At 43.3% G+C, this 24,360-nt stretch overlaps 1 protein-coding gene across 3 annotated transcripts in view; it reads left to right on the top strand.

The window, feature by feature from the left end:
- LOC119167090 (HEAT repeat-containing protein 5B) overlaps positions 1-24,360 on the top strand; it is a 77,929-nt gene that overhangs the window by 15,873 nt on the left and 37,696 nt on the right. For 2 of the 3 annotated variants that reach the window (XM_075867079.1, XM_037418509.2), the window contains exons 13-23: positions 1,790-1,889; positions 2,633-2,742; positions 7,403-7,566; positions 11,038-11,070; positions 12,776-12,850; positions 14,987-15,193; positions 16,350-16,418; positions 16,949-17,070; positions 20,241-20,400; positions 21,924-22,113; positions 23,338-23,507. In XM_075867079.1, the coding sequence (XP_075723194.1) occupies positions 1,790-1,889; positions 2,633-2,742; positions 7,403-7,566; positions 11,038-11,070; positions 12,776-12,850; positions 14,987-15,193; positions 16,350-16,418; positions 16,949-17,070; positions 20,241-20,400; positions 21,924-22,113; positions 23,338-23,507 (1,400 nt within the window). The remainder of the gene's footprint in view (positions 1-1,789; positions 1,890-2,632; positions 2,743-7,402; positions 7,567-11,037; positions 11,071-12,775; positions 12,851-14,986; positions 15,194-16,349; positions 16,419-16,948; positions 17,071-20,240; positions 20,401-21,923; positions 22,114-23,337; positions 23,508-24,360) is intronic. The other variant, XM_075867080.1, reaches the window with a different exon arrangement.

The following is a 24,360-nucleotide window of genomic DNA, read 5'->3' on the forward strand; positions in this document are numbered from 1 at the left end:
GTAAAGCTTTTCATCGTACTCCTCCGCAAAACTTTTCGCATATGCATGTTCCCCTTCGGAGGGAAAAGCCTTTCCTCTTCATAAAGCTAGTTAGCCAGCACCTGCTCGCTTTAAACTGGCTCCGCATTAGACCTTTTTCTAAGACTAATTGCACAGCCCGCACTTGGAGCAGTTCTGTCGTCACGGGCCGCTGTGCCGCTCGCTGCTCAAGCACATACTCGCCGAGCAGCTCTTTAATTTGCGGAGCCCCGCCGCGGTGGTCTAGTGGCTAAGGTACTCGGCTGCTGACCCGCAGGGCGCGGGTTCAAATCCCGGCTGCGGCGGCTGCATTTCCGATGGAGGCGGAAATGTTGTAGGCCCGTGTGCTCAGATTTGGGTGCACGTTAAAGAACCCCAGGTGGTCTAAATTTCCGGAGCCCTCCACTACGGCGTCTCTCATAATCATAGAGTGGTTTTGGGACGTTAAACCCCACATATCAATCAATCAATCAATCAATCAATCTTTAATTTGCGGAAACCGACCCTGCTGCGGTCCACTGAAGCCTTTGCGTGAAGCTTTGCTGTCGACAATCTTCTGCTTTTGTTTCCGCCGGTCCCACACGCACGTTTCGGGAACTCCGAACGACCGCGATGCGGCCCGATTTCCGTCCGTTTCTGCACACGCGATGACTTTTCTTTTAAAAGCGGCATCGTGGTGCACTCAAGTTTTGGGAGTTGGCCCTTCCACGCCGTCGATGCTAATGCACTACTAGATGACGAACTCCGCAGCACACGTACGAAGTGCCGCACATGGGAAACACATAGGCAGAAATGGCCGACGCGCCATGCTGACGCACGTAGGGGGCGGCCATTTTGGATTTGCCGATGGCAATAGATTGACTGTAATTTTTTTGTTCGTACTCGATTCTTACGTGCATGCGATTTATGAACTCGCTTAACGGGAAAAAAGGTGCGCGTTAGATTCGAGTAATTACGGTAACAGCAATTTTATTGAAGAAATTTTCATTCTCTGAGGGTCTGCTGTATGTGTGGTTAGGATCCTGTTGGTACGGTTTTCAGAGGTCGGCACTAAAACAAGATGCGGTTGAGAAAAAGTTAGTGTCTTGTAATGCCCAGGGCAACACTCTGGTGATGAAATAAACTGCCATCTCATAAAACAGTGCTTGAACCGAAACGGACTACTAACAATTCATTCGAAACTCGCTAAACGTAAAGTATTGAAATTAGTTACTGAAAAAAGTAGGTTAATTTATATTAATCCTATCCTACCTATTCTAATCCCATCCTAATTCTAATTCTATCCTTCGTAACCACATGATAACTCATCCTAGCCATATGCATTTCGAAATGGAACAGTGAACGTACTACAGTCGAGCCCACATATAACGGCCCCACTTAAAACGAACTTTCGCTTAAAACAAACGATATTTGCATGACTGTGGAAACATACACTATTTCAATGGCACGAAATCGCATTCCCAAATCTCTCTTGCTCTTTAAAACACGTTCATTATGGACTTGTTTGTGGAAAAAGAAATTGTTTTAACTCGCAACATTTTAAAAGCTGTGTTTCATTTGCTACGAACTTCGGAATACAGTGAACGGATGCTGCGTCACGCTCAGGTTCGTTGTAACCTGGCTCGACTGCATACGAGACTAGCATATTAAGGCATAAGAACCGAGAAAATGCAAAGTATGGTAACATATCGATAAGCTGATTTTCTATGTTCCTTCTTTGATTCACTTTTGTCAAATTCATCTATTTAGTTTTGTTTTTCTTTCCCACAAGCCATGGCAAGCTTCCTGAGACATTGCAAAGAGCTGGCTTCTGACGACATTGTGAGGAGAATACTGTCTCCTGTTGAGTCGGCATTGCTCATGTTATCCGGGTAAGTCATTAAATGCGGTACATTTTCATGTTTCGCATGTTGAGTTGTGTGATATTCAAAAAGGCCTTGGAATCAAAAGTGTTTGTTGTACACTTGAGAATGTCCTTTGGAAACACTGTAGCTAGTTTGCAAACTGGATTGATTGTGTGTGTGCATATATGTGTGTACGTATGTATGTGTTTCGCATCCACTGCCATTGCGTTGATTGGTGGCACTAACATTTGCAGAGTTGGATCTGCTCTTAAAGAAGACATTGCAGCTTGAAAAATTGAAAAATTTTTTTGATCGGTTTTGATGACACTTGTCGAGTTTATGTGTATTTTTGTACCGATTTGAAATATGTGATTGTCTTTCTAATAAAATGTGCAGTTTTTCAAATACAAGATATTTCATGTGCCTTGAAAAGAGCAGTGTTTTCTTTTTTCCACTGAAAGAATTAGGGAGTAAATCAGCATATCACAATAACTTCTTAGGATGAGAAATGTGTGCAATTAAAAAAAAAAGATGTGTGCTCTAAACTTAATTCAACAAAATTTATGCAATGTTCGACATTAATGAGTGAATTTCCTGCTTGACAACTCATATTGAATGTTCAGCATACCATAACTTGTCAAAATGAGTTTAATCAAAACTAATCAAGAATTTTAAAAGGTTTTGAATTACACTGTCACCCTTCAAATACGACTCGCAAAAAAATACGGTAATTTCTGGTCTATGAATGCACACTGTGTCACTTTGCTCAGGCTTGGCCCTACCATCAAGTCATACGGCCAGCACTTGAAGGCCAGCGCCGCCATGGTGCGACTGCGCCTCTACGAGACCATGTCCTTGCTGCCAGCACAGTCATACGAAAGTAAGCTTTCTCGGTCTTTATGTTCGTTACCGACACTTCAGCTAGGACACGTCTCTATGTGGACACATCGGTCTCTAAACCATAAATCAATTGATTTGTTTGTTTATTGTTTGTACATCAACTGAATAAGAAGTATCGCTGAAATAAATAAAGTCATTTGCATGATGTGAATGTTGGCACAACATGCACATCAACTTGGCGTGAATGTGTGCTTGTGGTGCGATTGAATAAGACGATCGCACGTGCTAATGATAAGCCTGCTCTGTTACAGATACAGTAGACTCCCGGTAAATGGAACCTGAAAAGACCAGGAAAATATGTGCCATTTACCAGGAGTTCTGTTTATTGGGAAGTGAACATAGGTGTAGAATACAAGCCCGAAACCAAGCGTTGCAGAAGCAATAGTTCCATTTCAGCAATAGTTCTGTTTAACAGATTCGTGTTAACTGAGAATCTAGTGTACGTCAGTTGTTATAGGGCCTATCTATTAAAAAAGAAACCCCTGTTGGCATTTTTGGTAACATCAATTGAGCACTGTCATATAAATATTGCTGTTTTTTTATGTCTCAAAACCACAGTATAGATTGTGCGAGACACCATAGTGAACACCTCTGCAAATTTCGACCACTGTGGGTTTTTCAATGTGCACCCTAATGTAATGTGCACCTAAATGTGAGCACACAAGCCTCCAGAATTTCGCCTCTATCGAAAGGCAGCCACTGTGACCGGGATTCGATCCCCTATCTTACAGGTCAGTTGTGGAGCACTGTAACCAGTATACAAACGTTGTGGGTAATTGAGCAGGGTGGAATGTGTGGTTGGATTAAATTGTTTTGTCAAATCTCGTTATAAGGAATAGCAGATTAACAATCATTTCAAAAATCTCCCTCTAGGTGTTTGTTGGTTGAATGCAAGATTACTTAATTACTGTGAACTCCAGAGGATCGAATGGTTTCGAATGACGTATCAAGTTTTATTGCACTTGTATGTCAAAAACACTTCAAGATAACGAATTGTGACCCTAAAAGTTTGTTTGTGGTGGTGTAAGCAATTTCTGCGCCTGCTCTACTCTATATTTGCCTGTACTGATCCTCTACCTGTTTTCCTAATCAGGGTGGTCAGGCTTTGCCTCGTTGCTTTTGTTTCATCGGCCGGCTGAGTCTGCACACTGGCTGCACGGCTGTTTTTCTCACCTTTAATTTGGCGTTCTTACACGGTCACCGTTTATGAAAGGGAACACGCGCTTGTGGTCTGCTCTTTGCGGCAGCTGCCTACGGCTTTGTCAACCAATGGCTAATGGCGGCATGCCCGATTTGGGCGACATCTATCGGCGAACAAAAGGAAGACAGGCGCTGTTAGATTACCCTGCATCTTCTCTCGCAGAACGGGTCATTCCTGCAGCTTGTGCGAACGATGCCTTCGGCACGTTGTCCGCTGCCAACAAATTGGGCAAACGGGTGCACCACACTCTATTCGTTGGCAGCAGACAACGGGCTGCAGGCACCACTTGTTGCACAACCAGGGAGGCAGCGCTAACGGTGCTTGTCCAGCGGCTATGGCTCTTTTTGTTTGCCAATAGATGACGCCGAGAGCAGCAGGTGTGCTTTCATCAGTTGACAAAGCTATAAGCAGCCGCTGTAGAGCGCAGGTCACGCATTCGCTTGTTTTCCTTCATAATCGGTGACGGGGTATATTCATGGTGATCTCTGGAAGCAGCATGAAAATGTGACGCGAGTGATCTGTGGTATGTAGTCGCCGAAAGACTCCCTCACTAACGTTACGTGCACTACGTGCAGTGCGACCGGCGCTACGACGAAGTAGTATGCACGTCAGCTGAATTGGCGACCGATGAGATCAACAGCGTTTGTGTAGGACTTAGGAAATAGTGACGAGGAACGACGAGAGCGAAAACGATGTTAAAACAGTGCGTGCAAACCTATGCAAAGCATCTTTACCGAATGCCAATGTTTTGGCATGAAGAAGAAGAAGAAGAATGCATATCTTTCTTACACGAGACAGAAGTCATGGTCTTCAAATAAATGTGCACTCATTCGGGAACGCTGAGTGTTCGCCTTTCTTTAACTTTAAAGATTAATGTGATTGCGGATGTCCACCCGGCAAAGGTAGGCAACTGCTTTGGTTGCAGCTACAATTTTAGTGCTAATTAAAAATTTTGTTACCAGGCTTTTTCAGAAGAACAATTCATTGTATTGAGATTTGACTGAGTCGAACACCTCCACATTCTTTAATCTTTCGAAACAAAAGAAGAATAATTCGATCTGTAACCTTGGGTAGAGCGTGACATATTGTCAGCAGTTGCCATCTTGATATTGCTGAAAGATGCTTTGGGGCAGGACGCAGCTGCCATGATCAAAAAACTGTTGCAAATGATTTGCATAGATAATTGTAAGAAGAGCATGTTAGTCAAGATCATGATGCTGGCAAATACATTAGGATATCTTAGCTCATGTATGGTAGTAGGTCTGCCTTAACCCATAAACCGTCTTTTAAATTGAGCCACTAACACATTTTTATTGTTGTACTTTTATTCTGGAACATTGTAAAATTAATTACTTCAGCCACAGTTGATCTGCTGTTGAATACATTGAAGTTAGTTCTCAATAATGGAAGTACAGTAATCAAAGTTTTGTTATGTTCAACGACATTACCGTATTTACTTGCATAATCCTTGCACTTTTTTTGCCGCGAAACTGATGCAAAGTTGGAGGGTGCGAAAATTATGCGGGGAAAACTTTCCACGAATACGTACCGAGCGAAAAAGAAAACGAAGTGGCCGCAAATCAAGATTCTCACACCAGCAACTTGCAGCAAGCTGTAAGAAGTATTAATTAGAACTTAACTCATCACAAAAAGCAGAGGTTCAAAACAAGGCAAGATTTATTTGAAACACAAAAAGTGGAAGCAAATAGTCGAGAATTAAAATACCATACGCAAAGCTTGTGGGCGTTGCGGACGTAGCGGTAGCGGTAGCGTTCGTCGTTCAACAGGAGCCCTCAGAAGGTTAGTGTAGGACGTCAGTATTGGGCTGATGGCTACTTAACAGAATCGTCCGCAGTTTCCTTCTGAAGAAATAAAGTTTACCATCGATCCCAGTTTTAGGCACACGGCAGGCCCAACGCGTCTTGGTGGCTTTCAGCTGCCGTAACCAGTAGCGAAAACAAAACTCGTCGACTCCGAAGGGCCTACCGGCGGCCCTGTTGCCGTCGTTTAGTGCATTATCTATCACTTGCAACGTGAAGCAGCCGTGTAGCTTCAGTATCACCTCATAACGTGCCAACATTACCGACACAGCACGCAAAACACGCCGCAACGCGTACTGGCCACTTCGGCTTGGATTGGATTGAATCTGCATGCAATAGTACGCTTGATACTTAAGAGATGGCGCGCGCTATCATAATCAGTGGCTGGAACGAGCAGACGACATTATTGCAGCAGTTTTTGGGGGTGCGATAATTACTCGAGGACAAATAGAAATCGTATTTTTCTTGGGCAAAGGGGGGGGTGCGAGAATTATGCGAATGCGAGGATTACGCGATTAAATACGGTATGTAGCAGTCTCTTTGCTCCAGACATGCAAGGCATTTATTAATGTTGCCACCCTTGCATTATCAGTTGGTGGGTGTTCCAGCATCATTCTGAAAGATAGGGCACGCAAACAGGGACACAGAAAGAGGTGAAGACGCCACAAACGCCGACTAACAAATGAAGAGGCGTGCACCAGATGAAAAGAAAGAAGGCGCAGACTTATTTGTGCATGCCCGTGCTGGTGTGCGCCTCTTCAGTTGCTGGTCGGTGTTTGTGGTGTCTTGTCGTCTTTCTTGCTTTAGGGTTTGCACTCGCTATCCTTTAGAATGAACACTCACCAGCTAGCTCAGCTCTTGTTCTAAGTTTCAGCATTGTTTTGTTTTGATGCGCTGTTAACTTAAAGGGACACTAAAGGCAAATATTAAGCAGATGTTTACTGCTGAAATAGCGGTCCAGAAACCTCGTACTGCTACTTTTGTGCTAAGGAAGTGCTCATTTTGAAATGAAATAACATTTTACTGGTCCCCATTGCGTTACCACACTTCAAATATCCCGCCTCAAAGTGGGAACTTTTACGTCACTGTTGCCGTGCGCAACGTCGCCCAGCCTCACTCTGTGGTCGCCGTCACTAGTAGCAGCAGAGTGAAAGTAGCCGTTGCCACAGCAGAAACAACAGCCATTGAACAACTTACTGCTTGTTTGATTCAACTGAGCCCCGCTAGATGGCACCACCTTTTCAGCCTAACCAGGTGAAAACGTGAATTTTTAAACCACTTGCGTTATTCCCCGTAGTAATGCCAGGTGGTACTTTTTTCTATAACTCAAACAGAAACGGACAAGCAGCATTTTGTTACGTCTCTTGATGCAGGGAAGGTTCTTTATTCTTTTACTGCAGCTAGTTTGATTACTGGTGAGTACATGTAGTCGAACGCTCTCACGTCATCGGGATTTTTTCGCAAATGTCTCACTCGTGGTGTGAGTCGTGTGGCGCACTTAAATTAATTTGTCACTAAGTAGGGCACTGCTGTTTATAATATTGCTGCTTTCACTCCTACATGAATTATTTGCCTTTAGCGTGCCTTTACTCAACCTTTGTTGGCTGGCCCACTCGCAGGCAGTTACAACAACCTGCTGCGACTGCTGGTGGCCGAGTTCACGTTGACAGAGAACCAGGCCAACACGACGACGTCGCTGCTGCGCAGCCTGTGCCACTCAGACGACAGCGTCATCTTGGGCTCCTGGCTCCAGGAGACTGACCACAAGGCCATCGAGGACCAGGTTGGTAAAAAGGGATTACGTTAATCCAAAGTTTGAGTTGAACTACAGAGGAGGTTACGCATATCTTTTATCTGAGTTGAAGTGCAAAAGGAATTGCACTAATCCAATGATTTTGAGCTGAATTGAGACGGAATTACGCTAATCGACGATTTGAGTGGGAAGTACAGGAGGGATTATGTAAGTACAAAAGGGATTACGCTAATCAGCTATTTGAGTTGAAGTACAGAAAGGATTACGCGAATCCACTATTTGAGTTTAAGTACTGAAGGAATTATGCTAGTTCATGATTCGAGTTGAAGTATGGAAAGATTAGAAACAATCATGCTAAGGATCACACTAACATTTTGAACAAATTGCTGGACAAGTATTAATACAAAGAGGCCTTGACAGGTGCTACTGCAGTGGGCATTGAATTTTTTATACTCCTTATGTGCTCTCCACAAAATCATCTGAACAAACTGGGTAGTCGGAAGAAATGAATGCCTGTCTTTTTTTCTTCCCTTCAAGGTCTTAAATCACTGTTGCCAAATCCAAATTAGCACAGTTGACTTACATAAAAGGTATCCAAAAGAAAACTTTCTTAATCCAATAATTGTATGGCAGTATCCAGTTAATAGTAATTGGTTTATAGTAGCTGTATGTGGGCTTATCTGTTTTATGTTTGTGTCTATCCATCACACTGCGCTAAGTTTAGTTATTTTGGAAGCACTTGCCCCAAGGATGTTGTCCTAGTTTAAAAAAAAAGTTAGTTAACAGTGATACATTCTGGCCTTATTACAACAAAGCTTACTTCAACATGAAAATGCCTTCATTGTGCCAGGTCATTCGTGGCAAGCATACCCATATTTCGCACCGAATGTTTTAGAGGGACGTCATTATATCTGATAATTTGCTCAATTCTCTTTTTTTTCCCTGTATATATAAACTTTTTAATGTGTTAAACATAGTATTGCCATTGTTGTGAGGCTTTAAATAACCTCGGAGTGTTTGCACTTGGAAATATACTTCGACCGGTTGACTCCTGTGAAAAACAGTGCATTATCGGACAAGTCTTTCACATCCAAGAGAATGAAGGGGTATGCTGTAATGAATTTTTATTGTAACAGCAACGGCACTGGATGGATGAGCTGCTTGAGTACAGAGAGTACCAGTGTTTATCTTGTCTTCCTCCTTGTACTTGTCTAAAGCGAAACATTTTTTTTTCTTGTGTTTCTATGGCTGCACACACACTTTACCACCACTGGGTGCCTCAGTATTCACTTACCCGTTAATTTGCTGTAAGCTCATTTTCGACAGATTTCTCACCAAATTTTCAAAATTTTTTTCTTGCTTGTCCTCGCACTTGTACACATCACTTTGTGTTCCTTTTTGGCTGTCTCACAAACCTGATTTGTTTCTAATTCGTGTTTAACTTCGTAGATTTGTTCATGCACCTTGTTCTTAACATCTCAGTTCTGCAGTTTCACACTTGACACGCAGTACAGTTTTTGCCGAAAGTTTCGAGGCCACTTTGCGCTTACCAAACTGTTGTTAGACCTTGTTCGGGATTTCGAGGAACATTCTTCACTTTCGTGCATCATTCATTTGGAGAGACTTTCCTGAACTTTGGCACCTAAAATTTTTTGCAACAGAACCAATTGATAAGCATTGTCACTTATGAAGTGCCACTAAAACTTTTGCCAGGGACTGTAATTTCAAGGGTGAGAGTTCATGTTCAAAGAACGCAAAAGTACCATTTGTGGATGACACCAGTTGACTGGAGCATGCTTCAGTTAACACGCATTTTTCAAACAAACAAAGAGTTTTCAGAACAGATGACTGAGGTAGCTGATTGCTTTTCAGAACATTTACCCCTCGACTACGCCTACAACACCCGTAAGTAAATAAATGACAAACTGCGCATAAGAAGTTCCGCATCTAACAGATGATGTACTCCAGTGTCTTTTTTTTTCTTTTGATTCCAGTTCATTGACCAACAAGTTGCATTCTCATAGTTGACCAGTTTTCTACATTTTGTGTGTAAAAGTGTCTACCATTTCATAAACCCTTCAAGCCGAGCTTTGAAAATGATGTAACATCAGGAAGTAGATAAGTTGGTTAAGCTCGTACACTCCTGAAAAAGTTTACACCTTTTAGGGCTTACCTAAGAACAATGACCCTAATTTAATTCGCACCTATTTTTGTGATTCCATGGTATTTCGAAGTTTGGCAAGGTGTGTGCACCATTGGTGTCACATTGCATTCTCAATGAAAAAGTGTAGCAGGCACTTCAGTATCAAAGAACAAAACTATACTAGATGCTCAGTACTGTTTTGTGGTCATATGCTGCTCTGTAAGTAGTGTAAGCTTCATGTAGTACACTGTAAATTGTGTAAAGTTCTATCGCTACTTCATAAATGATGTGTAGTTCATTTAGAGTGCGGTTCGAAAGCATTCGCATCAACCAGCACTTCTTTCTCTCGCACAAAAATAGTCAACATCTGTCTGCCTTGCTCGAGTTTGCCTTTTTAGAAGCAATCGTTTTATGTTACACTGATAGCGTGCTCGCTGTTCATGAGAAGAGCAGCGAAAGGCGCGCAAGATAGGTGACAATCATTTTTGTGTAGGACTAGTGTGAAATAAATAAATTCATAGCTGCAACCGTTTTTAGAGTACGTACGCTAATAAGATACGCATATTTGGGCTTATTGTGTCATTTAACAGTTGTCGTCTGGCTTGCCCATAAATCCGTTCTCAAAAACTGAAGTCTTGCCACTTGACTATCGAGAAGGCTATGTTTACGCTGGTAGTGCACATGTCGTGCAGGACGTACTGCTGACAGGTGTGCGGCGATAATGCAAGAAAAGTACACAAGATAGACTATTATCGTACCAACGAAAGACCGCTCAGTTATGCCAGTTTCTTTCCTCTAGAATGTAAGCTTACATATGCCCTTAGTGCCAAAGAATAAGTGTAATATATTTCTTGCATATCTTTTTCTTTTTTTTTTGCCTGACACTATGTCCATGCTACAATTGGTATGTGTAATGCCACATTCTTTACTGCAAAGTAGAGATTGATAAATATTAAGGAATATAAATCCAAGATTCACACACCTTGATAAATGGGGTATATAAATGGGGGTGCCACAACAGTAATCAACATCTTATGCACCTTTTCCTGCATTATCACCATGTGTCCAGCACTTTCAATTTGCAAACAGCATTCATACTGCCAGTGTGATGTTGCCTTTCTTTTTAGGAAAGCTGTGAGCGCTTAAATGTTCAAGACAGCGTGCCCTTATACCATTATTACTGTGAAACAACAAAAGAAAAGACTCCCAGACGAACTTGAACCATTCTTAAGGTGCGTGCAGGGTCATTTGTAAACAAGATATGCCCAAAAAGGGTGTAAACTTCTTTTAGAGCGCGCGTTTGTTGCAATGCCGATGCCATGGAGAAGAATTTCACTGAATAAAAAAAAACTTTGTAGATGGAACCCCACAGGAAGTCGGACAAGTCCTTTGTGAGTATCGACCGATTGCTCGCCAGGTGTGCCCCTGCTAGCCGCCGTTTGATCCCATTGGAACAGCATGTAGTTCCGTGCATTACGCAAGCGACGTGGATGTTGTCTTCTTGTTGTCGTTGCACGTGCCACGCATGCTAAGCAGTCTTTTTGTTCTCTTTTTTTTTTCCTGCATATAACTCACTGATGGCGGCGGCGAGTGATAGTGAGGCTGCTGCTTCGTGATAACTGGGAAAAAAAAAAACTGAACTCGGTCATTTTTTTTCATGGACTGGGGCTGTGCTCATTCATCTTATATGTGCATATATTTTTACCAATATCGTATTACTCCTGACCGTACTGTGCATCCTGAAAGTTGAAGGGACCGACAACTAGCCAGAGCGCGTGAGTTCATCCTGGTGGAAATGAAAATAGCGTCAATTACAGTGGCACATTGAAGCATCCTTTGCACTATGTGATGAGGATTTATATTACTAAATGACGCTTAAAAGTCGCTAGAAACCGGTGTGTCACATAGCCTGATGATTCTTTAATCCAGCTTCAAGAGCCTTGAAGCTAGATTATGGATTTTTTCACTTTGCTGTATGTGGTCTGATGCTTTCGTGAGCACCGTAATGAGGGCCCTGAGTCGGAGTTTGTATATTTCATTCATTCCCACTCATTTCTGTGCTGCCTCCAAGGTAAAAAGAGTTAAGGTAAAAGACAGAACCACACCGCAGTGTGCAACTAGTGGAATAGTGGAGCCATTGTGGAGCTGTAGCGCATGTGCGCGGAGTGCGTGTACGCGCAGCAGACCTCCCACTTTTTGCTGATAGTGTTGTGTGAGTAGATCTTCAAAGTCGCTGATCAAAGAGATTTGATTATGAATGTTTCACGACCTTTCCCGCTTTTACAATCGACGACATACTTCACGGTACACACGTTCACTATACACTCTGCACATTCTTCATCCTCCGCGCCATGTAGCCAACGTGTCGGACTTCTCTCTTCATACTCTTGTCTCTCTCCTCCCGTATTCCTGCGTAGAGTTACTGTATTTGCTACCTTTCATGTGCTACCAAAAGGTAGCATATACAGTAATTCTATTCCTGCGCCCACACGCCTGCCCCCTTGCTGTTCACTCGGCACTCGCGCCAGCTGCTTCTTCCACCGTCAACCACACACACACACACCGAGATCCACCCCCAATACATGCGCTCTGCCTAATCGGTCTCATCTCTTACACCACATTACCGTTCGGCTGTTAGGCACTTTGACATGTGAGGTTTCCGTTGCGTTATTGAAAACAGGTGGCATAAAATTTTGTTGTTGGTCCCTTTAGGCTGTAGTATCTGAGTGTGTTTTGTAGTTATTGCTGTCGAGCCGTATGACTTATAGTGTTTGATGGAATGCGTAAATGTGTTACGTGCATGTCGTATTGTCGCCGCTTAAAGCTTGTTGTAGTGCCTTCCTGTTTTGTTCTGATTAACATTTGTATACTGTTAATGTCCGTTTTTCTTTTTGTTCTAATAGGATCTGACCATTTGACAACATTCTTGATGTATCATTTATTTTTAGTTGTCTGTGAAGGGCTTTTTTTTTTCTGTCTGTGACATTATTATGCAGTGGCTAGCCACAAGCACAGTTACAATACTGTGCGAATCAAACGGGCATGCACGAGTAGTTCTCCCTGCTTTACCCTTACTATTGTGTTTTTACCTTGCAGTTGCAGCCAAATAGTGCTTCGGGATCAGGGGCTTTGGAGCATGACACCACTGCACTGTATAGGTCGCTTAACAAGGTACACTCTTCACCCAATGCATGCAATAGTGTAGTTCTTATGACATGTTGGCGTGATTTATGATCAAAGCATAAGAATTGATGCTTCTAGAGACGACTGATTGTTGTTTGAATTGATTCGGTATTGCTTTGATCTGTGTGATGAGAGAGACAATTGTGCATTAACGTATGAACAGGTATTTCATATAAACCACTTGTAATGCAAGTTGCCAAAGCCTCAAATATTTGCTGGGGGTAGCTGATAATGTGGATATTTGCGACTGAAAACGTGTAGTGTTTTTCAATGGTTGATCTGGAGCAAGTTTTTTCTTTTCTTCTTGGCAATGAACCTGTATGTCATCAGTCAATTCAGGGTGGATTCGCTGTTTTCACTGGTCGTTTCAAACCGACTCCCTCCATGCAGGATTGCTCTCACTTGCCCCGGCACCTGAGCACAAATTTGGGGGGAGATAATCCGCATTGCCCATGTCACATTCGTCACGTCTTGTGTAGGGTATAGCTTATAGTACTGGTTTCTGGCACTTGCTCATGAAGCGTTTTTGCTTTCCACTGGCGAATTTAGATTTGTGAGACCTAAGCGCTCACTCGAGAATTTGTGCAGTCGCTTCGAATTGACCAGTGAGAAATGCCGTTACATTTTCAATAGAGCTTGATTGTCTGCAGAGGGAAAAAAGGGTCTAGACTTTAGTCTGAGCTTTTCGCATATAATAGAGACGTATACTGCAGTGTTTCGTGCATGTCGTAGAGTTTCACACAGTGATACCTAGAGGGGAATCTGGTGCTAGTGTCTACGCGGGCTCCTTCAGCGGCGCTTGTAGCCTCGTGGGAATTATGGGAAGTACAGGCTTCGGATCTGCTTTGGATGAATTACGTTCTTGAGATTACCGACGCTTCTTTTCTGGGTGTAAAACAAAGTGGTATGAACTTAAACTTAATTGTACCTTGCTTCAAATATTGGTACGCAAACTTTGTTGCAAAAAGTTTTTGTGACCAGGTGAAAAAAGTGAAACTTTTTTTTTTAAATTTAACCATCAGGGGATGCCAATTTAACCATCAGGGGATGCATCGTTCTGCCATTGCGTTCCATGCCATTGCGTTCCAGATTTGGCATAAAGATTTAATGAATTATTTTTTACAGCACTTGAAAACAAACATGCTTCTCTTTCTCTCGAAAGTATGTATTATCTATTTAGGGAAATAACAGTGCAGTATTAAGTGAAAAACACTTATCGTTTCATCTTCTGTGACGCTAGGTACGTCTGTCCCAGTGGTCCCAGTGGTCTGCCCCCAACGCACATCTGGTTTTATTGTGAAGTCGAGTCAGTGGAGCGTGACGGTGCATCTACTTAGCTTGATCATTGCTTTGCAGTCGATTCAAAACGAGTTTATGCAAGACACGCTCGTGAAAAACGTAAACTCAAAGCAATATCCTGCACTGGCATGAGACGCTACATCCATGCGTAGCTGTCAGTGGACGATTTTTTGTCTAAACTGTAAAATATTACTCGTAAATCTCCACTGTCGCAGCAAATCGGGAGATCTAGTGGTCATCAGGCTCTTCGAACAACAAAGGCACTGCTTCAGCCTTTTTTACTGCACCCCACTGCCCGTGCTGCGCAAAGAACGAAACTGAAACTGTAGAAAAATGTCTGTAGACAGTTCGCTAGCTAACCCTATCCAATCTGAAGTCTGTACTTTCCATAATTCCAATGAAGGTACACAATCGCAGCGCCAGGTTCCTCTCAAGGTATTATTGTATGAAATTCTATGGTGCACGTAATACCCTGCCCCCAAGATGCTTGTAGTAGCGTTAATCTGTCAAGTCGACCAGTTTGAGTCATATTCTGAAAAATGTGCTGTGTAGGGTATTAGAGGGAAAGAGTGTGAAAGGCGAAAGACAAGGCAAATAAGGATACATACAACAGCGCTGACTTACAACAACAGTTCATTAAATAAACCACGCATTGTACACCTGTGCATTATACGCCTATGCCCTTTGCATTTTCGCACTGTTTCCCTCTAATATGTCGTACCAACATGCCCAAGCAACCATTTTCGCCATGTAGGGTAGTCACTCCATGGTTCAATGCCTAAAAGCTCCCTCCAGAGATGTGACGCATCGACTGCGTCTGCGCAGGGTGATGCTCTGCCGGGCCCGCTTCCCCTGGGAGTGGCGGTGATCGACATGTCGGTGGTCCTGTACGGGCTCGTGTTCCCCCACGTGGCGTTCAAGCATCGGCTGCAGATGCTGGACCACTTCTCAGAGTGCGTGCGCCACAGCAAGGCCACCCGCCAGGAGGCCGTCCAGATCAACATCTTTACTGCACTGCTCAGCGCACTCAAGGTGCTTATCACCCATCAAAGCTGCGGTTGGTTTTGTGGGGAATACCTAGCTCGCATGAAGTCTTCACATAACGCTTAACATGTTGGACATTGTGATAATAATTAAGTTTTGATGCGAATTGTTCATTTGTAGAAACATCCAGCTTGTTTATGCTCATTTTACTATGCATTTTGCTTAATATTTCCACATTCCCTCCTCATGTTTTGTTATCGCCCCGTTTCACTGTCAATAATTCTCAGCGCAAACCATGGCTACACTGTTCGAGAAGCTTCGGGACTGCAGTAGGTCATTTTGTCAAGATTACGCCCACTTCGTATGGTTTAAATATGGTTCACAATATATCTTCTTTGTAATGCAAAATAAGTTGTCAGAAGGTGTTTTCCAGAAAAAATGGCAGACTTTGTAAATGAGGTGAGCGGCGATGTTTCGTCTAAAAAGCAGGGCATTCTCGCATCCGCTGTGCAAAACTGCTGCTTTTTGAACATAGTACGCTGGCATTGTTTCGTTTATTTGAAAAATCTTCATGCATAATCCAACAGTGCTTCAAAATACAATTCTTATAATTTATTTCAGGCTAAACAGGCATGCTATAACGGTAGTTACACATTTTAATTGTCTGTACTGTCTGTATTACTTAGAGATTTATATTTTATTTATTCGCACACGTGATAGCTTTCATACAGAAAACCAAAGGGTTCAAGGCTGAAGGCGCTAGCATGCGCCTAACTGAGGCCCTGGTCCCTGTACAATCACTGCTCGGTGAAGCAACATAATTAAAAGAAGGGATATAAACCTAGAAATACAGAAAGAGTGTTCAAATTTCAAAAATTTCCGGAACAAGCTGGTCAGCAGGCTTGCGAGGAGAGTGGATTACGCTAGTGCTCCTTCATTTAATGCAACATTCAGTGAAACCTTGACACAGGGTTGTAACGCAGCGCAGTGTGTTGTCATGCATGGCTGAACAGCATGGCTAAATAAATTTGCCAAACAGCATGGCTGATGCAAATGTTGGCATGATTAAAATGTTGTCGAGCACCATTGTGGCTCTTAAAAAGTTTTTCTGATCTCTTGAAGTGCTAGTTTCTTTCCTCTCTCTCTCTCTCTCTCATTATTACCTATTCTGGTGCTCCATGCTCATTTCGGTCGATTTGTGCAGGCACTGGCTGAAGCAAAGACATCACTTGGAGGTGAAGACGTTCGCAAAGCAGCAGTTGGGCTTATTCATGTGAGTGAGGGATTAAAGGTGACACGTAGTCGCTTTCACATTTAGTAGCAGAGTGTGTTCAAGAATCTAACACAAAAATTTATCTCAATTTCTTGAGATGGACTACGGCTAACCTCTAGTCAGTTTACCAAGCAAGGCTATTGAACAAACGGATCGAAAAAGTTCATAGCTGCTTGCAGCCAGGGAAAAAAAGGTGAATGAATCCAGTAACATTAGTAATAGTGTAAATTGTGTGCAAGGATAAAAGTAAGCAGAGATTTGCCTAGAAACAGAGTTGTGGAAGGTGTAGTTAGAGAAAAGATAAGTGGTATAATGCAGGATTACAGAAGATTGCACATAATTCCTCTCATGCACATGAAAGAATTTTTTCCTTCAATGTTTCAGCTCTGTAAATTAAAAATTAAAAGCTCTTGCTAAAAGTTCTCGCCTAAATTATTGAAAGTTCTTGCAAAAAAAAGTGGCATTTAGTTGATTGGTAGTGGCTTTGTCATCAAGTATAAAAACATTGGCCGTATTTTCTTTCCCTGCAGGGAGCTCTGAGCCATCCGAATCCAATCCTGCGCTGTGCCGCTGGCGAAGCCCTAGGCCGCATGGCTCAAGTGGTCGGAGATGGCCGCTTTGTGGCTGAAATGGCTCAGGACAGCTTTGACAGGTCAGTGCTGAAAGTAAAGTCTTCAACCTCGATTTTACAGAGGTGAACTAGAAGGGCAATCAGTTGAAGACTGAGGTGGGTCGGGAGAGGGAACTTATGTTGCATCACATTATTTGTGGTTAATTAAGCTGTAGTAATTATGTTCTTAAATATAAATAAAAGTGGATAAGAAGAAACAGCATGCTGCCAGTGGAAACTACGCAAACAACTTGCAAATCACATGTACAGTGCATCGCCATTGTGCCTCAGCAGCAGCAGTTCTCTCTTCCTTTTTCTTCAGTATTTTGTGTGTTAGCCAGAGCCACTCTTGGCAGTTATGGAACACCTAACATCAAGCAGCTGACCAAGTAGCTCGTATAATCTAATTAAGAGCATCAAACCTGCCAGGGTCGAGACTCGCTGCAAAATGCACAAGAGCCTGAATTGGTCAAGGAGTCTGTTTTTGTTTGTTTGGCAGTAGGCCTACTGGCTTTTCTATTTTGCACTTTTATCTAGCCACATTCAAGTAAAAATACTATGCTTAAAGTTATGTCTGATTATTCTTGATGTTGATTCTTCAGGTTTAGCTAAAGTTGATGGAAGACTCCCAAATTGGTGCTGTTGCATACTGTACGATACTGAGCCAACTTTAAAGGAGTACTGGCACGAATTTTTAATATTTTGTAGTTGTTGCTCTAAATGAAAAAGCAGGTGTCGAGTACCCTATAAAGAGTGTAATGGTGCTTGGGAATGCATTGAATCAATATTTACCATAATTACTCACATAATAGGTGCACTTTTTTTTTTTCAGGAAGTCCGGCTCGAAGTTAGGGGTGCGCCAATTACGCGGGGTAAAATTTTAGAAAATTTTTTCGACTCGGTTCAAGTAAAGCCGACTTTATTGTTTACCAATCAATTCAGCATAAAACAAACATACCTATGTACCTTTTAATGAAGAAGCAAGAGGCGTCAACTGCACATACACACGTAAAATTTATTTACACAAAAATCGTAGGTGTTCCTCCTTTTCCCTATTTAGAGTCCGAGTCCGAGAGCACACATTCATCCTCGCTAAGCGGGGATTTGTTTTCAGTGTCCGAATAATCCGCACCCCACAACATGTCATCCTTACTCGCATCCAGTGCGTTCGAGATACCCGTCTTCTTGAAGCTTTTCCTGACGACTTCGTCGCAGATCGCCTGCCACGTTTCTACGATCCAAGCGCACAGCATTTTCACAGGCGGCCTCTTAATCTTACCACCTGGAGCCAGCTGATGTTGTCCTTTAGCCATCCAGTTGGTGTACAGCCTTGAACATTGTTCTTGAAAGGCATATTCAAGTACACGTCCAAAGGCTGCAGTATTGATGTGAGGCCGCCCGGAATCACTGCCAGATCTGTGCGCAGCTCCTTTAGTTCATCTCGTATGCGGGCTACTAGGTGCCCACGAAAACTTTCCTGGACAAGCATGGACGAGAACAACAGACCACTCGGTCGCCGACTCCAGGCTGTTTTCACCCAATCCACCATGAGTTCCGTGCTAATTCAGCTTTTTTCCTGGACTCTGACGTAGATGCCTTGAGGGAAATTTGCCTTTGGGAGCGTCTTACGTTTAAAAATAACGTAAGGCAGTAACTTGCGCCCATCCGCTGTCACCACCAGCGTTACGGTGGATCGTTGCTTATCAGCGCCAGATGTTCTGACGATGACGCTTTGTGCACCTTCTTTCTTCACTGTTGTGTTCCGCGGCATATCAAAGCAAAGGGGGGTCTGATCAGCATTGCCAATCTGGGGCAAAATGAAGTCTTTTTGCTGTTGGAGCTTTATAACGAAACGGTGGAAGTCCACCACTTTGTCCTCATATGCTGCGGGCAAGCACTGGCACAAGGTGGTCCTCCTTAGCAGTGCGAAGCCATGGCGCCCCATGAAATGAGTTGTCCATCCAGAGCTGACTTTGAACTCTTTTGCTTACTGCTCTCTGGCTATTCTGCACGCCTCAGTCTGCACAATATCCAACGACACAGCACAGCCATCTTGTCATAGCTCCTGTATATGCCGGACCAGTTGCTCTTCGACGTTCGGATACCTGCCGTTCTTGACACCGCGAAAAGGCCGTCGTGTCTGCTTCGTTGCCTTAAGTTTTTCTTCTTGATCCCTCCAGTACCGAATGCTGGTTTCTTCAACACCGAAATGCCAGCTTGAAGCCCGGTTGCCGTGCTCCAGCGCGTACTGCACTGCCTTCAGTTTAAATCCAGCCGTGTAGCTTGCGTACTTCCCCATGGTGGAACCAAAGTTGAATACACGACCACAACATACGGACATCGCTCGCAAAATGGAATTTCTTTTTCTCTGATGGTGGTGATGGCGATCGAGCCCCCAGTGTTGTACACGTGACCTCCAAGGAGCACTACGATTTGGGGTGTATCAGTAATTGATGGAACAGCCGGTTTTTTTGTTTGTTTGTTTTTTCACTCATAAACATTTCTTTTTTTTCAAGTTTTATTTCGACAAACATGTTGGTTAGGTTGTTGCACTTCGAATATTTTTTATTTGCTCGTCGATTTGCCTTCTTTTTTTCTTCAGGGTACGGGGACCGCATTCCAACTGTATTGCTGGGGGATAGAATCGTTTCTGATCGCGACCAAGTTAGAAGTGTACCTTTTATGCGCAGAATTTAAAAAATCGAATCTTCTGCAATCAAACTAGGGGCATGTGCCTACTATGCGAGTGCGCCAATTGTGTGAGTAAATACGGTAATACCGCTACCTCAAAGAGACGATTTCGGTTTCAGTATCGAGAGGGTGGCTTCGCAGTGACGTGTCAAGACGGGTCTGACGTCACGGGAAGACAGCAACTCGCGAAATACTAGCTACAGCCGTCAGTCGTGTGTGTTTCACATAAACAATAATGAATGAATTGTCGTCCAGAGACTTTGACAGTGATTTCTGTGATTTAGAATACAGGATGTGGAGTTCATAAATCCAGCTACTGTGTTGACTTGTGATTATTTGCATTGCAGTGGGGCTGGCTTGCAGATACATGGCGACGAACTTTAAAACCAAATTACAATATTTTGTACGTGTTGTCCGGCTCCGGTGCGTACAGAGAAATGACAGCGCACACCATAGAAACGAAATATGTCTCTTTTGGAGTCAAAAAGATGTCACTTTAACATTGAATACTTGTGCTTCAGGCTCAAGACTGCCCGGGACGCTGTGTCACGCACGGGGCACTCTCTGGCACTCGGCTGCTTGCATCGCTACGTCGGCGGCATGGGCTCTGGGCAGCACCTCAACACCAGTGTCAGCATCCTGCTTGCTTTGGCTCAGGACATGAATGCACCTGTCGTTCAGGTGGGGCGTTGCAGCGTCTCTCACTTCTTTGCACGTTTTGCCATCACTCCACAGAGTCTAATGACGCTGACATGGCCTGACTGTGGTGTGATATTATGACATTATGATGTGACACGTTACGATGGTGTGACATTATGACATAGCCCCACATAGCACATGACACTTTTGTGAAATTAAACGGTGATACATGGTAATGACATCATCATGATATGAATATGCCTTAACATTATGACATGTCACTGGTATATACATAACTCTACAATGACTTGACATTATGACATTACAGATTGATTTGTGGGATTTAACGACCCAAAACCACCATATGATTATGAGAGACGCCGTAGTGGAGGGCTCTGGTAATTTCGACCACCTGGGGTTCTTTAACGTGTACCCAAATTTGAGCACACGGGCCTACAGCATTTTCGCCTCCATCGAAAATGCAGCCGCCACAGCCGGGATTCGATCCCGTGACCTGCGGGTCAGAAGCCGAGCACCTTAGCCACTAGACCCCCGCGGCTGGGCATGACATGACATTGTTGCACTGCTGCAGCATTATGATGTGACCCACAACGGTGTCATGTCATCATTACATGACAATGTGCCATTGTGTCAGTGATGTGGCATTGCACGACAGTTATGTGGCACTGCAGCGTGACATGTGGTATTGACATCAGCATGACATCAATATGCCTTGCCATTATGTAATGTCACTGGTGTATACATGACGTCGAAAATGACTTGACATCATAACATGACAATGTCATGGCATCATGACATGACAATCCACTATTGCGACATTAAGATGTGACATACAGTGACATGGCTCATTACATCACAGTGATGTGGCATTGCGACATTATGACAGGACACATTAAAATGATGTGTCTCTGTGGCATTACTCTTGACAATGGAATGACATTACAACTCAAGAATATCCCATAACCGACTTCAATTGTGTTTGAACTGGGGGCATGAGGAAGATGCTTCGGGCAGAACTGATCTCTTTGGCATTAGGTTAAAGTAAACACTTGCATGCCCAGGATGTTTAGATTTCAGTTTCTCGCAAAAGCATAATGGCTTCAATTTGTGTAAGACTACCAGATTGATAGTTATGACTTTTGTCACACTAATGCCGTGCGTGAACATTGTTTCATCATCCACTCGCTGTTACAAAGCTGGCAATGGGAACGTTGCTCATTGTAGTGTCACGCGCTAACCCTAAATTACGCACAGCACACCGCTTCGTCTTGCCACTCTTTATAACCATGCCGAACTTCCCTTTTTCCCCCCCACACGCAATTCTCACAACTCCCCGTCCCAATGATGATGATTGTGCCATCATGTATTGCCCTTTCTCGGCCAAGTCTTGATGATGATGATGATGATGCCGTCACGTAACGCCCTCTCTCGGCCACCCTCACAGTAGTGTGCCCTTTAACAGAGGACCGTACTGTAAATTCCTGCCTGAACACTGCTCCTCTGGTCAGTATGTCAAGACTCCCAACCACTACACATGCTTGCAGGTCTGGGCACTGCACGCTCTGGGCCTGATTGCGGACTCGGGAGGCCCCATGTTCCGCAGCTACGTGGAGCCGACGCTCTCTCTGGCACTCAAGCTGCTGCTCAGCATGCCACCCACTCATGTCGACGTGCACCAGTGCATCGGCAAGTGCCTCTCGGCTGTCATCACTACGATTGGACCTGAACTTCAAGGTGCGTTCGCTGGCCTTCTCGCCACTATGACTCCTTGTGTGATCCTTTGCCCTTGCCGTGAGTGCTCATTAATGTGTGCTTGATTAGTTATAATTTGGGATATGTGCATGTGCTTGGGCATGTCGATGATTCGTAGCAACCTCCTTAGCACTGTTGCAGGTTCTGTACAAGAAGGCAAAGGGGCATAGCGTTGCATCTGTGTACCTTTTCATCCTAGAATCATGACTGTATTCGTTACTATAGACTAGTTAATTTTAACCCATATTTGAAAGTGCCAGATCTACCAGTGTAAGTGCCTTGCTCCCCTTTTTCTGAAATCAGCTGTGTCAAAACCCACTGTTGAATGTTTTCTTCACAAACTTCGAAATAATGAATGCTTTGGTATAGTTATGAAAACAATTTATATTTTTTCTTACTCATATCGGTTTGTAATGAGTGCATGCTAGAAATTACTTAAAACGTTAAACATAGTTATACTTTTGTGTCAGAGTCAATTTCGCTATAGTGACATTCCACTGTAGTAACAGGCAGTAGCACAAGCTGAGATTTTCATTTCCTTCAGCTTTGGTTTGCTTGTTGTTGTTAGTAATGGCTTCAAACTCTGACCCCTGTGGCTGCATTCCAGTAGAGGCATACCACAAGAGTGCCCATCTGCTTATATTTATGTGCATGTTAAAAAACCTGAGGTGGTCGTACTCAATGTAGAGTTCCTCGCTGCACCATTTTTCATAATTACAATGCCGTGAGCATATTTACAGTATATTTATTACAAATACGAGGCATAGTGCCGATACGCTGTGACCAGAGCAACTCCATCTATCGAAGCCCGAGACACCTCAACTTCTCTTCCTAGCAGCGTCCATTCGTCCGCAATCACAAAAACCTCTGTGTGACAACATGGTTTTGGCGTGTAAAACCAAGAATGAAGTTTTTCTTAAAAGCTATGCTAATGAGCATTTCAAGCAAAAATTTGTTATTACTGGGAGCACAGCTGAACACTTCTAAACCATATTAGATGCCCATCGCAGTTATTCTGTAAATTGTGCTTGCTATTTTTTATTGTTTTTTTCTTTATAGTGCATTTTTGATCTGGTATTCTTGAGGTTTTGTTATAAGTCCAGAAGGCAAGCCCATTCTACTGCCCACTGTTTCACTCGTCTCATTTAAACGAGCCACACTTTGCGAATTCAGCTTCACACAGCGCTGTGCTTCTTTTGAGTGCAGGCAACACCAACTCCATCAGTACGGCTCGGTCTTCCCTGCTGGTCGCCTGTAGCATCATGCAGGACCACGGTGACGCCTTGGTTCAGACGGAAGCTATTTCCTGTCTGCAGCAGCTGCACATGTTTGCACCCCGACACGTCAACCTGTCGTCTCTTGTCCCTGTGCTCTGTGTAAGTTCCGTTCCAGTCATCGCGAAGTTGACACGTTAAGGGGGGACGTGGCAAGTAAAACTAATTTTTTTATTAATGTACTGTTTGTGATGAAATTTGGTGTGTGTATGTGGATGATTGTGAGGATTCCAAATATGAAAACCGTTTTCAAATACCTCTTGTACTTTTTGAGTTACAAGCATAATTATACTAATTAATGCTCTTCACACTTAAAGAGATAATTATTGCTAAATGAAATTATTTTTTCATATTATTATGTTCCCAAAGCATCAACTTGTGCAAAGAAGCTATTAGTTGATTTTTCTAGTTCTTGTAACCATAAATAAAATTTCCAAAACATGAATGTTGTTTTGCGCACACATCGCAGTAATTATAAAATGTGTTCTAAAAATTTTAAATGATGAGTAAGAAGAGAGATAAAGCTTTATTGCACTGCTAAAGGCCTCCTGAGCCTAGTGCAAAAAACGGAACGACTCTATCAGTCTTTGTTAGAAAATGACAGATGTTCTAGCGAAGGCACATAGGCGAAAATCAAGAGTTGAGAAAACTGACTTTGAAAGTTCACTCTTGTTTGGAAGTTCACAACATGCCTAAAACACTCAGAATCCTCCTGGGCAGTAATCCTGAGATGCTGTGGCCTTGGCCTCTGTAGAGCGCAACCCAGTTTTGCGCTTCTTTGTCGTGGAACAATGCGCCTTTTGAGCCCTCTTTACCCTTTTGGCATCCTTTTCGGCTGCTCGCCGCAAAGAGCAGTCTCCTGGATTGAAGCCCAGTTGAGCAGTGATCTCTTGCAGCGCACTCTTGCAGCCACCATTGAAACGGCAGACTGCATCTGCAACTGCACTTTCCACAC

Source organism: Rhipicephalus microplus, chromosome 6 (genome assembly GCF_043290135.1).
Source record: "Rhipicephalus microplus isolate Deutch F79 chromosome 6, USDA_Rmic, whole genome shotgun sequence".
In the NCBI taxonomy this organism is placed as follows: domain Eukaryota; kingdom Metazoa; phylum Arthropoda; class Arachnida; order Ixodida; family Ixodidae; genus Rhipicephalus; species Rhipicephalus microplus.